Consider the following 13,853-nt stretch of genomic DNA (forward strand, 5'->3'; position numbering starts at 1 on the left):
ATTATATTACTATTTTGAGATTTACATATTTAGCTATCACAATTCGCAACGTACAATATATTGATATAATTAAATTTTTGGAAGTGCTACTCGTTGGTTCTGTGACTTATCTGCAGATAACTGTTATATCATAGTATTTGTCATTGTCATTTCACATTTGTCAGTGACAGCTGTTGACAACTATCAAGTTGTCGAATCTGCAATAATTAATGCAGTGAAATTTAAATTTATAAAATAATATTGTTCTAGTTGTAGATCGCATTTATTAAGAATTAAATAAAAGTTTTATCCAAAGAATATATCGAAAATTTGAGACACAATGGCAGAATTGTTATTGGATCCAAAAATTAGGCTATGGGTGTTTTTACCCATCGTAGTAATTACTTTCTTGGTTGGTATTGTTAGGCATTATGTATCTATTATTCTTTCATCGCAAAAGAAAATAGAGCTATTGCAAGTGCAGGACAGGTATGAAATGATTACCTCAAAAGTTTATAAGCAGTTTTTTCGTAAAAGCAATTATAACCTATTCCATGTAATTTTTTCAGTCAAGTAATGATACGAGCCCGTTTGTTGCGTGAGAATGGGAAGTATCTACCAAAGCAGTCGTTCGCGATGCGGCGGCACTGGTTCAATAATGAAGATACTGGTTATTTCAAAGTTCAGAAGCGGACATCGAATGCTCAGGTAAATTAACTCATTGAAAAAAAAAGAAATGATGAACCTAAAATGTCAGATTTAATAATTGTAAAGAGCTCAATTTGGTATGTTGGTTTACTGGTATTTAATACATGGCTAGAATTTTCACAGAAAAACATGATGTAAGATTACTGCTACTGCTGTTTTGTTTACACAGAATGTTTACTTTAGATGAGAACTACATAATATTTAATGAAATATACCAAAAATTGTATACTTTTGTCTGACATAATTCAAATTAAAGATCAATATGGTAAAACATACCAACATAATTTTGTTTTATTATATTTCAGAATCCCATGACCGACCCAGGCATGATGACAGACATGTTGAAAGGCAATGTGACAAATGTACTACCCATGATAGTTATTGGAGGATGGATTAACTGGATGTTCAGTGGTTTTCTTACTAGTAAGATATATTTTAACTTATATATAAAATAAATAAAAAAGTTATTATAGAAGAAGTTATTACTTACTAGCTTACCGCCCGCGACTTCGTCTGCTTTGTCTAAAACCTAATAAATTATATACTAAAACCTTCCTCTTGAATCACTCTATCTATTAAAAAAAAATGCATCAAAATCTGTTGCGTAGTTTTAAAGATTTAAGCATACAAAGGGACATAGGGACAGAGAAAGCGACTTTGTTTTATACTATGTAGTGATTCTAAAGGAACCTCTGGCATAGCTCCTTTTAAGACAACTTATCAAAAATTGCTTATACTTGGTTAAATACCTTTACTAATCTTGAAAATACCACACAATAAAATTGGTTGCAATTTACATTAACAGTCATTTGTTAATAGCTTAATAAAAAATAGATATATGACATTTACATTAACAATTTGTGGGTTCGATTCCCACCCGGGGCAAATATTTGTGTGATGAACATAGATGTTTGCTCTGTGTCTGGGTGTTAATTATGTATATAAGTATTTATTTAAAAATTATAAATGTATGTTTATCAGCCATCTGGTTTCCATAACACTAGCAAAAGCTTGGTATGGGATCAGATTGTGCCGTGTGTGAAAATTGTCCTGAAATATTTATTTATATTTATTTTAATAACATGAACATGTATATTCCAGCCAAGGTACCGTTCCCCTTGACACTGCGATTCAAGCCGATGTTGCAGCGAGGTGTGGAATTAGCGTATCTTGATGCATCCTGGGTTTCATCAGCGTCATGGTACTTCTTAAATGTGTTCGGTTTGAGGACCATCTATGCTTTGGTACTTGGAGAGAATAATGGTGAGTGGGAAGTATTTCTATTAGTGTTTTTTTATGTTTTTAACAATTTTGTTATGTTTTATCTATACTTAGATATTTAAATTTAACTTCACTACATAGTATAAAACAGTCGCTTTCTCTGTCCCTATGTCCCTATGTATGCTTAAATCTTTAAAACTACGCAACGGATTTTGATGTGGATCTTTTTAATAGAACGAGTGATTCAAGAGGAAGGTTTTAGTATATAATTTATTATGTTTTAGACAAAGCGGGCGAAGCCGCGGGCGGAAAGCTAGTTACATATATGTAAGAGTACCAAAAAAGTTATAAATGTATCTTCTTCTTAGGCAAAATTATTTTGAATAAATTCCATATGTATGTTTATATAGAATTGTAATTCTTTTAAATAAACTAATTATAGTATAAAAATGACTGATTCTTTTATGATTTTTGTTTTTTCCATACCCAAAAAGTACAGCCACAGATTTTCTAGTTTTATTAAATCTGAATTGCTTTTCATCATGTATGTTACAATAAATAAAGAAGAAAACTTAAAATTTTCCTCATTTCAGCTGCTGATCAATCCAAAGTGATGCAAGAACAGATGTCTGGAGCAGCGATGGCCATGCCCCCAGACCCGAAAGCCGCTTTCAAGGCTGAGTGGGAGGCTCTGGAGATCACAGAACATAGATGGGCTCTCGCTAATGCAGAGAACGACCTGCTGGCTAAGGCTGAAGAATCAGTGCAATAGTTTTGTGTAGTGAAACTAGTGAATATAGGATAAAATTCTTTAATTTAAAGTGTATTCAAGTTTAAGATAGAGTTCTTTTGATAAGAAAGCGAATGTAATTTTTATTACTACCTTGTACCATCAGGGGTCAAAACTCAGAAATGATAAAAGTGAGTGATTTTGAAATAAAATAGTCAATAATATTTTCTGCTTATTCTGTTCATTAAAATTGAAACTAAAGAATGAAAGCATTATCAAGGGTATTTATAGTAAATCCATATGCTAATGCATTTCACTGGTGTTAGTTATTTCAAATATTACGTTCAATTTTCTTGTATACTGTTTTGAAGTTGAAATCTGTGAAGGTTATTTATTTGTCGTAGTTAAATGTATTATTTTAAGGACATTAAATAATGGTATTTAATGAGTGGTTTTATTCAATTTTACCAATTTCGTCGAAAATCTAAATAGTATGTAATACATTTATTTAAAAAAAATTTAAGTAAATAGAGTATGCAAAAATTTCATGAGATTGGCAGTGCAACATATGTATTTGCATATTATATCTTGTGAAATGATGTATTACAATATTCACAATATTGGTACAGGAAATAAAATACAGAACATCTTTTTATAAATGTTTATTTTAATGGAAATATATACAAATGCATATAGCTATATAAAAAAAGAAATAGCAATCTATGCTAGGTCATCAATATATTTTTAGATACAAAAATGAATAATAATCAATCCATATATTCTTTTAATGTTATAATTATTTGGCTTTTGATTAATGAGCCATTTTTTTTTAAATATTATTGTGACAAAAAGAACTACAAGAATTACAATGCTAAAAGTTATTGCTTTGTTCATGCCAATTTTCGATTCTTCTTTCAATTTTTACCCAACATTATGTTTCAATAAATAGCTACTCTACCACGCATTAAAATAGATCAAAATATATTTATTTCAATTAAATAAAGAGCATAGAAAATTTTCAATATACCTAAGTATGTAATATATTATTGCTCAATACACTTTTTAAAACACATTTCTCATGAGTTTCTTTTATTGAAGTGTACTTGTGAAAACCATGGCCGTATAAAAAAAGACGGACACCGTATTACGAACAAACAACGTGAAGCCACCATAGTAAGCTAGCGATCGTGTAAAGACAATAAACACGCACACACTCTCACCATAGTAAGCTAGTCGGCCGCCATTACGTCGTGAACTACCGACTGATTAACTGCGTCACTGTTTCACAAAAAATATTTAAAATGCCGTCTTGCGTGGTTAAATGGTGCCGCAACAGTACAATTTTAAATAACAAAACACAAGGGATTACATTCCACAGGGAAGCAAGTTATTTCTTTTATGTTTTAATGACAAAATTATTACGGCAAAATTTATAGAAAAAAAATACACCCGCCATTTTCATCAGGACAGCTGTTGCCATGGCAATATGGCACACACACATGGATGTTTCGCCGCCATTACTAGGCTTCACTCAATGTTTAGGCGATATACCGTCCGTCTTTTTTTATACGTCCATGGTGAAAACATTAAAATTTCTTTCTTTTATTGGGTATCCCTAATAATCATAATAACATTGTATGGGTTATATTTTTGGAACGAAGTTCCTTATCGCGCGTTGTGAAACTAGACGGAAAAAATTCTTACGAAAAGTTGTCACGACACTTTTTGCTAGAGTTGTAAGCCGTGCGACGTGCGCGTGGTTGTCTCTCTCTAACTTAACACTTCGTTCCATCCGAATGTCTCTTGACATCGCTCAAGTTTTTTTATCCAATTTAATTATCCCTGCAGTGGATTATATTAGAATTATTTTGCTACAGAATATTTTAAGATTTTATACATCATTGCTTACTTTAACAAGAACTTTACATGCAGGTTCCAACAGGGAAGATATAAAATAAAACATTGTATTACAATATTTAAATCATATAATTTACATTTTTAAAATAAGTGGTTATTAGTACAGTCCCATAAAATTAAATGTTATAGGTTTATGGGAACTCAAAGTATGAAAATGTTTTAGGCCTGCATGGATAATGATATAATATAATGGTATTTGGAGTAATTAAAAAAAAAAGATATATTCGTGCTGATTTCATTTACTCCATTATAATAATATTATGTCCTGTCTAAATTAGAAGTAGATATAACTTCACACTTGGGTTTTAAATTATTTTGCTTAGTTTATAAAAAGAAGAGGAAGGAGTTTTCAATTTTTCAAACCATAATCAATTTAGGGAGAAATTCAAATATTTTATCCTTCTTATATTGTCAAACTTTTAGATATAAGGTGGGGGAAGGGCACATTAACGTGTGTATGTGGTATATGAGTGTAAGGAGAAATATTATCATCATTCATGTGTGTGTGGGGGGAATGGGTAAGCAACGTTTTAGTGTTGTGGGGGGGATGCGGGTAAATAATGAGTTCATGATATCCAGTATAGTAAGTGCTACTTCTTGATAAGCTACACCGCTGCGGACTGTACGTTGCGGTGTGTTTATAGCGTGTGGGGGGGAGTTTGTGTGGAGGGGGTGGAATTGTATGTGTGTGTGGGGGGAATGTTATTATTTGTGACTGCAGTTCGGTGTGTTTATAACGTGTGCGTGCGGGTAAAGGTGGATTTTTATGTGTGTGGGGGAAATTTACATATGGGGGAGAATGTATGGGTTAGCAAAGTTTTTAAGGTGTGTGTGTTGGAGGGGGGGGGGGGAATAGGATAAATAACGTCTTCAAACTCTATATTTAATATCAGCCAGTGCTACTTCTTGATAAGCTGCACCACGTCCTCGTCCTGCACAGTGTGGTGCAGCCCCACGCGCTGCGGACTGTACTTGGTGCTGGTGCCCCACACTAGCGCGTACTTTAGTTGCGCCGCGAGCGTGCGGTGAATCGAGTGGCACACGTGTTCTACTGTTACACCCTATAAAAACAATAAAATATTTATTAAGTTTTTATTTGTTTATACATTGCATCATTAAATAGTATGAAACGAAGTCGCTTTCTCTGTGCCTGTATCCCTATGGTTGCTTAAATCTTTAAAACTACGCAACGGATTTTGATGCGGTTTTTTTAAAAGATAGAGTGATTTAAGAGGAAGGTTTTAGTATAGAATTTATGCGATTTTAGACAAAGCTGTCGAAACCGCGGGCGGAAAGTTAGTTGTTTATATAATTGAAATGAATGTCAAATGTGTTGCTAAACGTAAAACTCGAGAACGTCTCGACCAATTCGGCTAATTTTTTAACGTTTATGTTATGGCACAAGAAAGGTTCTTATGGAGAAAAAACACGAAAACGAGGGAAATAAGCAGAGCAACGTCTGCTGAGGCAGGTAGTTAAAAAAATAAACTAGGCTATTGAATAACGTAGCCTAGCACATGAGCGAATACAACAATGTATGCATAATAATTTTAAGTATTTAAATGTTTATTATTACGTACCTTTCTCAAAATAAGTCCATCATCAAAGTCCGGTGGCTGACCAGGCTTCTTCGTGTACACCCTGATGAGGGAGAGGTACTCCCACAGCGTCTCCAGCAAGTAGTCGAGGTTTAGTTTCATGTTACAACTGAAACATTATAATTATATATTTATTTTGAAAATTGGTTGTATGTAAAGTCGGTTTACTGACGATAGTTGAACGTGACGTCCGATTGTGCTTCTTTGTCGCTCGTTCCGCGCTCTCGCTTGCACTTCAAGTCTTACATGGAACGCCTCAGAGCGAGGTAACGCCGCATGAGTCATGTTTTTTTCGTGCGTGCAGCCGGCTCTATCGAATTATAACACGTTGTCACGTCAAAAAAAAGTTTGTTTGAATTTATTACAAGCTAGCGCCATTATTTAACTAGTTTCTTGTCCTCTGCAGAAATAGATTTTCGGACGGATTGATTATCGAATTTTAATTATTATTTTAACGATTCGAAAGCACTACTTAAAGAACTCTGTTTGATGAAATAAATGTTTGAGTTTGAAATTTGAATTACTTATCACGAATCGGTGCCAATAAAAAAAAATCACATGTTTTTATTTTTTTTTAACTATATTTGATAGATTAATACTTTTTAGGGTTCCGAACCTCAAAAGGAAATCACTTTGTTGTCTATCTGTCTGTCTGTCTGTCAACAGACTTTTTCACTATTAAAAAATAGGTTAGTTCGGAGCCCTCGGTGCACGAGTCCCACTCGCACTTTGCCGGATTCATCTTAATCTTAATACTATTATAAAGGCGAAAGTTTGTAAGTATGGATGTATGGATGTTTGTTACTCTTTCACGTAAAAACTACTGAACCGATTACAATGAAATTTAGCACACATATAGAGGGTAACTTGGATTAACACATAGGATAGGTTTTATCCCGGAAATCCCACGGGAACGGGAACTATGCGGGTTTCTAAGGCGCGGGCGGAAATCTAGTATTTTATATTACCTGACGACGATAGAGTGCGGCTGTCTCGCGATGCGGTCGACCTCCTGCAGCGAGATCTGATCGATCTTGTTGTACACATACAGGCACGGCAGGTACACGCGGTTCGCTAGGATCACGTCGATTAGTTCGTCCGCTGTGCAGTCTTCGCGGAATAGCACCTGCAATACGATAATAACTGTTAAAACATTGTAAAAAAAATTGGTTGTTTGTAAAGTAGGTTTACGATCGAGATGTTTACGTGATAACGTTTTATTGGTGGCAGCGCTCGAGATGAGACGGGAGATCGGTCCGTCTCTCTCTCGTTATACCTGCGATCGCGCTCGTGAGGTTTTGGTGTGACACAAGTTTCTGAACATGTCACCCGACTAAAACGATTTTACTTTTTACATTTTACTAGGCTGTTGACTATATTATATAAAAAGGGAAATATTGTATGCAGTTGAAAATGCTAAGCAAAATTTATCGAAAGCACACAAAACAAAACATTATTTAAAAAAATGAACAAGGTCTACCATGCTAATTGAAAAATCTCCGTCCCACACACAAAAATACTTATTACAGGTAAAGTAACTAGAAAACTAATAACATAATTACCTCAGCATTAAATATTTTATATTCATGTAGAATCATCTGCACCATTTTTTCGTCCACTTTAGTCAACTGACACGTGGAGTTGAACGACAAACCGCCGCCCTTTTTAACCTGAAATAATAATTTTTAGTTTTTACGATTAATTTACGGTTATTGTAAAAATATGATATAATATTGTTACATTTGATTATACATCAACTAATATATTATAATAATGCCACTAATTTAACAGGTTAAAATTAACAATATGTTACATTCACACAAGAAAGTTTTTCGCTGCCATAAAAAAATGAAACAATGTTTGGGCCATATCTTCACTATTACGAAAAATTGCAACATAATGCCTAGATTGTAAATACCAAATCTCTACCTCAAAAATAAGTATTACATCTATTGTTTCTGTCATTGTAAATCCTCACCTTAAAATAAATATTAGGTTTGTTCTTATTCAGTCTGATGCCGACACTCTCCAACTCCTTCTCAAGCAGCTGGCGGTGCACATACGGCTTCGTGGCGTCTAACATCATGAGCACCAGGTCTGCTGTACGCGCTACTGCTATCACCTGAAATTTGTGTGATAGTGGAATGAATTAGCATTTGTTTTTGGTTTTTAACCGACTTCAAAAAAAGGAGGAGGTTATCAATTCGGCCGGTATGTTTTTTTTTTTTTTTTTTATGTATGTACACCGATTACTCCGTGGTTTCTGAACCGATTTACGTGATTCTTTTTTTGTTCGATGCGGGATGATGTCGAATTGGTCCCATAAAAATTTTATTCGGATAGGCCCAGTAGTTTTTATTTTATGAGCATTTTTGTCTGAATTTGTAAATGTTGCAAGTGCAAGTTTGAAGTCGGTTGTTTTTAACGCAGTTATTAACTTGTTATTGTATTTTAAATCTGTTTAAATTATGATTCGGTTTAACTATTATTACGCTGAATATATTTGATTTAACTAATAACTCCATAAATACCTGGCACATTAAAAGTAAAAGGCTTCAGTCATCTATTCATACACAAATATTTCTGATTATTCATTCATAATTAAATACAATGCTGGGCAATAAAAAAATCCTTTAATCTATACAACAACTGAACCAATTTAAACTGAATTTTTACTAAGAGATATTTGTGTGAATGTAATAATTGACACAATAAAGACTATAACAAATATTAGAGCATATTTCACAAATTTAATTTACCCACAATATACATGAATATTACCTGTCTCCCTCTTCCCTTGCCTTGGGCGGCGCCTTCAATGATTCCCGGCAGATCCAGTAGCTGTATATTAGCACCTCGGTACTCAATAACACCAGGAATACACGTGAGAGTCGTGAACTCATAGCTCGCTGCCTCCGAGTGTGTGTGCGTTAGTGTAGAGAGCAGGGTTGACTGGAAATGGTGACAATTATATTTACTTATTTATTTTAATACATTATTGTTAAGTAGTTATAGATAAGTTTGCATATAGACGTTAATTTAATAATTATGTTTACATGGTAAAAATTGGTATAGAAAAAACCATTACAGAGAGTTGATGTTCATGACTGAATGATACATAAATATAAAAAATATCAGGATGTTAAGCCCAACCAAAAAAGGAATACCATTGAACAGGTGTCAAGTGGTTTTCAGTTTTAAAAGCATAAATAATATAATTACACACATGTATTTCTAAATTAGTTAAATGTTGCCTATTACAGTTTGTAATAGGTAAAAATGTAAAAACTCACCTTACCCACTGATGGAAAACCTATAAGAGCAACTCTCGCATCACCTGACTTTAAAACATCAAAACCCTCTCCTTTGTCACCTCCCTTTTTAGATGGTTCTAAAAGTTGAGACCTGTACTTCGCTAGCTTGGCTTTCAATAACCCCAAATGGTATTCAGTGGCTGAAAATAAATAAAAAATCAAATTGTGAATTCATATTATGTGGTCATCTGTTTAAGAGTGTTTATGAAGTGTATATTAATTGTTTGATATATTCAACATTTACTCAGTAATAATATCGCTTATATTAAATACACATTAGGTTTATCAATGTTGTTGTCTATAAACTCTCAATACATGTTTATATCATAACCTTTACAACCAAAAAAACTACTTGCAATTTTAATATTTTCAGGTTTCATAAGTACTTGTGTATTACTTTACCTTTATTCTTTTGTGTCCTAGCAATTTCCTTTTCAATTTCAGATATCTTTTCTAAGATACCCATTTTTTTACAAACTTAACAACAGTCAACAAACTTATAAAACGTGAATATTAATTTCTATTACTACAAAGCTATATCGATCACTTGTTGTACTAAATTGCAAGAACCATTGCGGATTAAGGCATAAGATTACAGCAAAGGCGAGTAATTAATTATTTTTTTTTAGATTTTTAGCGAAAACGGCAAATAGGTTATCAGCTTTCGCTTGACATTTGCATTGTCAACAGATAGCCATTGTCATTTTTGACAGATCATTGATGACATAAACTGTATTAAATGACAGCTCATCGTTGCAGCCAAGTTGCATGCATGCTCATCACATGCTCATGCTATCAGAGAAAATTAAAATTTATTATTATCTTTGTAAATAAAAATACAGAAGAAGGAAATATATTAAAAGTGCACTGAAATAATGAACACTATAATATTGTATTTTATTGAAAAAAAAAATCAAATAATTAAACAATTAAAATCTCACTTCAAATAATTATGACCATAAATTTTGTTTTTCTGAGAATTATTGTGGTATTTATATTTTGTGTGCACAGAAGGTGTGAGGATATTATTATTATGAAAAAATCCATATACGCTTAATAATACCTACGGGACCTACGAGATTTAAATGCCATAGAAATCATACTTCCAACATCGTTCCTCCGTATTTCAGAATGATTATTAAAATGATAATTGATACGTTTCTTATACACAGGTATTACATTACACAATGGAAGAGCATTTTACATTCATATCTCACCTTATCGATTTTACTATAATAATAATAATAATAATGTTTTAACCCTCCTTTAAACATTAACTAGACATTACAGCAACTAGTGTAGGAAAGTATGTAATTATCTAAACATTTGTAATTCATACGCATAATATGATTATTAAACCAAAGCTTTGAACGGTAAAACTTGGTAAAACATTGAGCGTCAATAAAGATTAAATATTTCAGTCATTAAAAAAAAAACATCATTTTAAACTACTTATATTTCAGCATTCTAGGTTTTGATCATAATACTAAATCTATTGAAGAATTAGACTTGCAATACGAAGATGAAAGAAATTCAATGATAGCAATTACAGAGTCAGGTAATCAATTATAAAGGCCAAAGTATTCTAGATAGAATGCATTTAAAAATATAAAACCAATAAGAAGGAAGTTTTTATTAGGTATTTATGTTTATTTGAAACTCTTCACACTGAAATCTATATCTTATATATAAAATTCTCGTGTCACAATGTTAGTCTGCATACTCCTCCGAAACGGGTGGACCGATTCTCATGAAATTTTCTGTGCATATCGGGTAAGTCTGAGAATCGGCCAACATCTATTTTTCATATGTACCACGGGCGAAGCCGGGGCGGGCCGCTAGTCTTATATATAAAACTCTCGTGTCACAATGTTAGTCTGCATACTCCTCCGAAACGGGTGGACCGATTCTCATGAAATTTTCTGTGCATATCGGGTAAGTCTGAGAATCGGCCAACATCTATTTTTCATATGTACCACGGGCGAAGCCGGGGTGGGCCGCTAGTATTATATAAAAATGAAACCCGTTTCGCGTTGTCACGGCATCACGTGTGAACGGCTGAACTGATTTCGATAATTCTTTTTTTATTATATTCCTTGAAGTACGAGGATGGTTCTTATGTAGAGAAAACGTAAATATGTACCACGGGCGAAGCCGGGGCGGACCGCTAGTACTGAATAAGATTTCTGAATCTGTAAAATTCCATGAAATAACCATTTATAAATAAATGTTTGTAGAAATAAACGTTTACGAAGATTTTTATGAAGAAATGGACAATCGAATGAAAATTGAAAATTCTATGGATATGATATTCTTTGGACCTCCTAGTTCATTTTTAAGATTGGACCCAGAAACAATTTTACACCTTTTATCTCATACGAAAAAACATTTTATTCCTATATCCAGGGCCCTATTAGCGTGGGATATAGTTACAGGTTATATCACAGGGTTATATTGTTTTATTTTATACATACACTTTAGATATCCCGCGTCAACGATCATATTTGAAATTTTTGCAAATAAAAATATTATTTAGAAACATTGCGAATTAAAGTTTCTTCAGTGCGATGTTCAAGTAGGAGAAAACAAAGCAATCTTGAAACCTTTTGTTAGATTAAATCATGCGTATAATTTCATTTTATTCATACATTAATATTACAGATGGAAAAACTGCAGCCTACCTACAGGGGCGTGAATTTTTGGCTTTCGGTAAATTGTTAAATGTTGTGCCAGAGGAAGATTTGTACTACGCAAATTTTGGAGATCCCTCTGTTTTTAAATATTTTTCAAAACATCACGTCGACATTAGTAATCGAAAGGTTATATTGATTCCAATAAGATAAAAAAGATTGTTAACTTAGATTTAGGATTGGTACGTCGCTACGTCGTAGCGCGCGCGCGCGGAGCCAATCCTTAATAAGTAGATAATTATAAATTTTTTATTTAATATTTTTTATTAGTTTGGTTATCATATTTTAGTTTGGTATCCTCGTAGCTGCGTACAGAAGATATTTTGGAAATACATGGTATACAAATGCATCTTATATTAATGAACTGGGATATTTATTGTGTGGTTTTCCCGTCTTTGACTTAGCAAAGATATCTCCTACAACATTTAAAGATTTAACTGTTGATGTTCTGGGTAAATTGCGAAGGTGCAGTGTTGATCAAACCAAGGCGAGCTTAAAAAATCTATTTGAAAATATATTTCTCATCTTTTGATATATTTAAAGCAATTATTATTTGTTTTTATCGTATAGACTTTATACGGAATCGCTACTCATGCAGAGGCATATGGAGAACCGTATAAATGGTCGTCACATGAACTGGGGAGGTTGAGCACTCTTTTTATTTGTTAGTATAATTTATATATTACTAGCTTAGACCTCCCTCTTTCATCACTCTATCTATTAAAATAAACTGCATCAAAATCGGTCACGTGGTTTTAAATATTAAAGCATACAAAGGGACATAGGGACAGATAAAGCGACTTTGTTTTGCACTATGTAGTGAATACCTTAGATTTTAGTCGTTAGATAACAATGTATTTAATGGTATACAGTAGGCGCGCGATAATCCGGCGCTCGCCAATCCGGCACGCTCAGTAGTCCGGCACTTCGGGACTCAGAGAGCCCGCTCTATAATCCGGCATTTTACATAGCTGAACGCCGGATTACTGAACGAAAACGTCACAAATGATGAACCTAATGAAAAATATTAATTAAATAAGTATTAAAATTACAATTTTAATACTTATTTAATTAATATTTTAATTAATTTATGTATTTTTTTTAATAATAAATTCAACTTAGGTACCATTTTAAATATGAAGTCTTATTTCCTATACTAATTCGATAATCCGGCATTTCCGACAATCCGACATAGAGGAAAAATTGCCGGTGCCGGATTAGCAAGCGCCTACTGTATTTATTTTTATAGGCATACCGAAGCAGCAAATTAGTTCTATTACACTAGAAGCAATAACAGCCATAACGCCTGCTGTTATAAAACAAATGAACCAGAAGAAATTAGAGTTTTTTACAAAGCAGCAGATTTATAGGATGAATCCAAAAACTCGACGCATTTATATTCTAAGAATGCAACTAAGAAATAGTCTCGATACAAGCAAAATAGCGAAAAAACGAGGAATTATAATTAGTATTTCTCATGTAGCATTAAAACTGAATATTATGGTCACTCTTGTTTCTCCGTTAAATATGAAGTTATAAAAATATTGGCCTAAAAAATAAATAATTCTAGCAGTATTTTTGATATTTCATTAATTAAGAAAATGTTTGAATCCTTTGCGGTTTGATATTTGGTGATAAAGTCTCATAAAATATTTTTTTAAAAGAACACAATTTTAAAAATGTCTTCTGTCAATAA

At 33.0% G+C, this 13,853-nt stretch overlaps 3 protein-coding genes across 3 annotated transcripts; 2 read left to right on the plus strand and 1 right to left on the minus strand.

Moving 5' to 3' along the window:
• The first annotated feature begins 175 nt into the window (after window positions 1–175).
• Window positions 176–2,720, plus strand: EMC3 (ER membrane protein complex subunit 3). The gene is made up of 5 exons (XM_090104420.1): window positions 176–468; window positions 549–687; window positions 993–1,110; window positions 1,789–1,950; window positions 2,502–2,720. Exons 1-5 carry the CDS (start codon window positions 320–322, stop codon window positions 2,678–2,680), a joined length of 747 nt encoding a protein of 248 aa, XP_089960546.1. The 5' UTR covers window positions 176–319; the 3' UTR covers window positions 2,681–2,720.
• Window positions 2,721–5,375: 2,655 nt separating this feature from the next.
• Window positions 5,376–10,151, minus strand: LOC149906798 (developmentally-regulated GTP-binding protein 2). The gene is made up of 8 exons (XM_090104974.1): window positions 9,870–10,151; window positions 9,447–9,607; window positions 8,935–9,105; window positions 8,132–8,275; window positions 7,716–7,823; window positions 7,122–7,279; window positions 6,136–6,262; window positions 5,376–5,616 (listed from the first exon to the last, which is right to left on the minus strand). The coding sequence occupies exons 1-8, from the start codon at window positions 9,931–9,933 to the stop codon at window positions 5,455–5,457; spliced, it is 1,095 nt and encodes a 364-aa protein (XP_089961100.1). The 5' UTR covers window positions 9,934–10,151; the 3' UTR covers window positions 5,376–5,454.
• Window positions 10,152–10,598: 447 nt separating this feature from the next.
• On the plus strand, window positions 10,599–13,696 carry LOC149906799 (uncharacterized). Its single transcript, XM_090104466.1, has 7 exons — window positions 10,599–10,639; window positions 10,931–11,025; window positions 11,705–11,902; window positions 12,129–12,286; window positions 12,447–12,644; window positions 12,728–12,821; window positions 13,407–13,696. The coding sequence occupies exons 1-7, from the start codon at window positions 10,599–10,601 to the stop codon at window positions 13,694–13,696; spliced, it is 1,074 nt and encodes a 357-aa protein (XP_089960592.1).
• Window positions 13,697–13,853: the final 157 nt, after the last annotated feature.

Source organism: Colias eurytheme, chromosome 8, assembly GCF_061535395.1.
Source record: "Colias eurytheme isolate Ceu_HAF_F1 chromosome 8, ilColEury1 Martin Lab GWU primary, whole genome shotgun sequence".
In the NCBI taxonomy this organism is placed as follows: domain Eukaryota; kingdom Metazoa; phylum Arthropoda; class Insecta; order Lepidoptera; family Pieridae; genus Colias; species Colias eurytheme.

What these genes read in the sequence shown, in the direction of transcription:
- EMC3 (XM_090104420.1), top strand. Translation starts at nt 320, where the DNA reads ATGGCAGAATTGTTATTGGATCCAAAAATTAGGCTATGGGTGTTTTTA. An exon ending in AGCGGACATCGAATGCTCAG is followed by an intron (nt 688 to 992) that starts GTAAATTAACTC and finishes ATTATATTTCAG; the next exon opens with AATCCCATGACCGACCCAGG. An exon ending in GGTACTTGGAGAGAATAATG is followed by an intron (nt 1,951 to 2,501) that starts GTGAGTGGGAAG and finishes TCCTCATTTCAG; the next exon opens with CTGCTGATCAATCCAAAGTG.
- LOC149906799 (XM_090104466.1), top strand. Translation starts at nt 10,599, where the DNA reads ATGATTATTAAAATGATAATTGATACGTTTCTTATACACAG. An exon ending in TCGACATTAGTAATCGAAAG is followed by an intron (nt 12,287 to 12,446) that starts GTTATATTGATT and finishes ATCATATTTTAG; the next exon opens with TTTGGTATCCTCGTAGCTGC. An exon ending in GCAGTGTTGATCAAACCAAG is followed by an intron (nt 12,645 to 12,727) that starts GCGAGCTTAAAA and finishes TTTATCGTATAG; the next exon opens with ACTTTATACGGAATCGCTAC.
- LOC149906798 (XM_090104974.1), bottom strand. Translation starts at nt 9,933, where the DNA reads ATGGGTATCTTAGAAAAGATATCTGAAATTGAAAAGGAAATTGCTAGG. An exon ending in GTTTTCCATCAGTGGGTAAG is followed by an intron (nt 9,106 to 9,446) that starts GTGAGTTTTTAC and finishes CACCATTTCCAG; the next exon opens with TCAACCCTGCTCTCTACACT. An exon ending in GCAAGGGAAGAGGGAGACAG is followed by an intron (nt 8,276 to 8,934) that starts GTAATATTCATG and finishes CACAAATTTCAG; the next exon opens with GTGATAGCAGTAGCGCGTAC.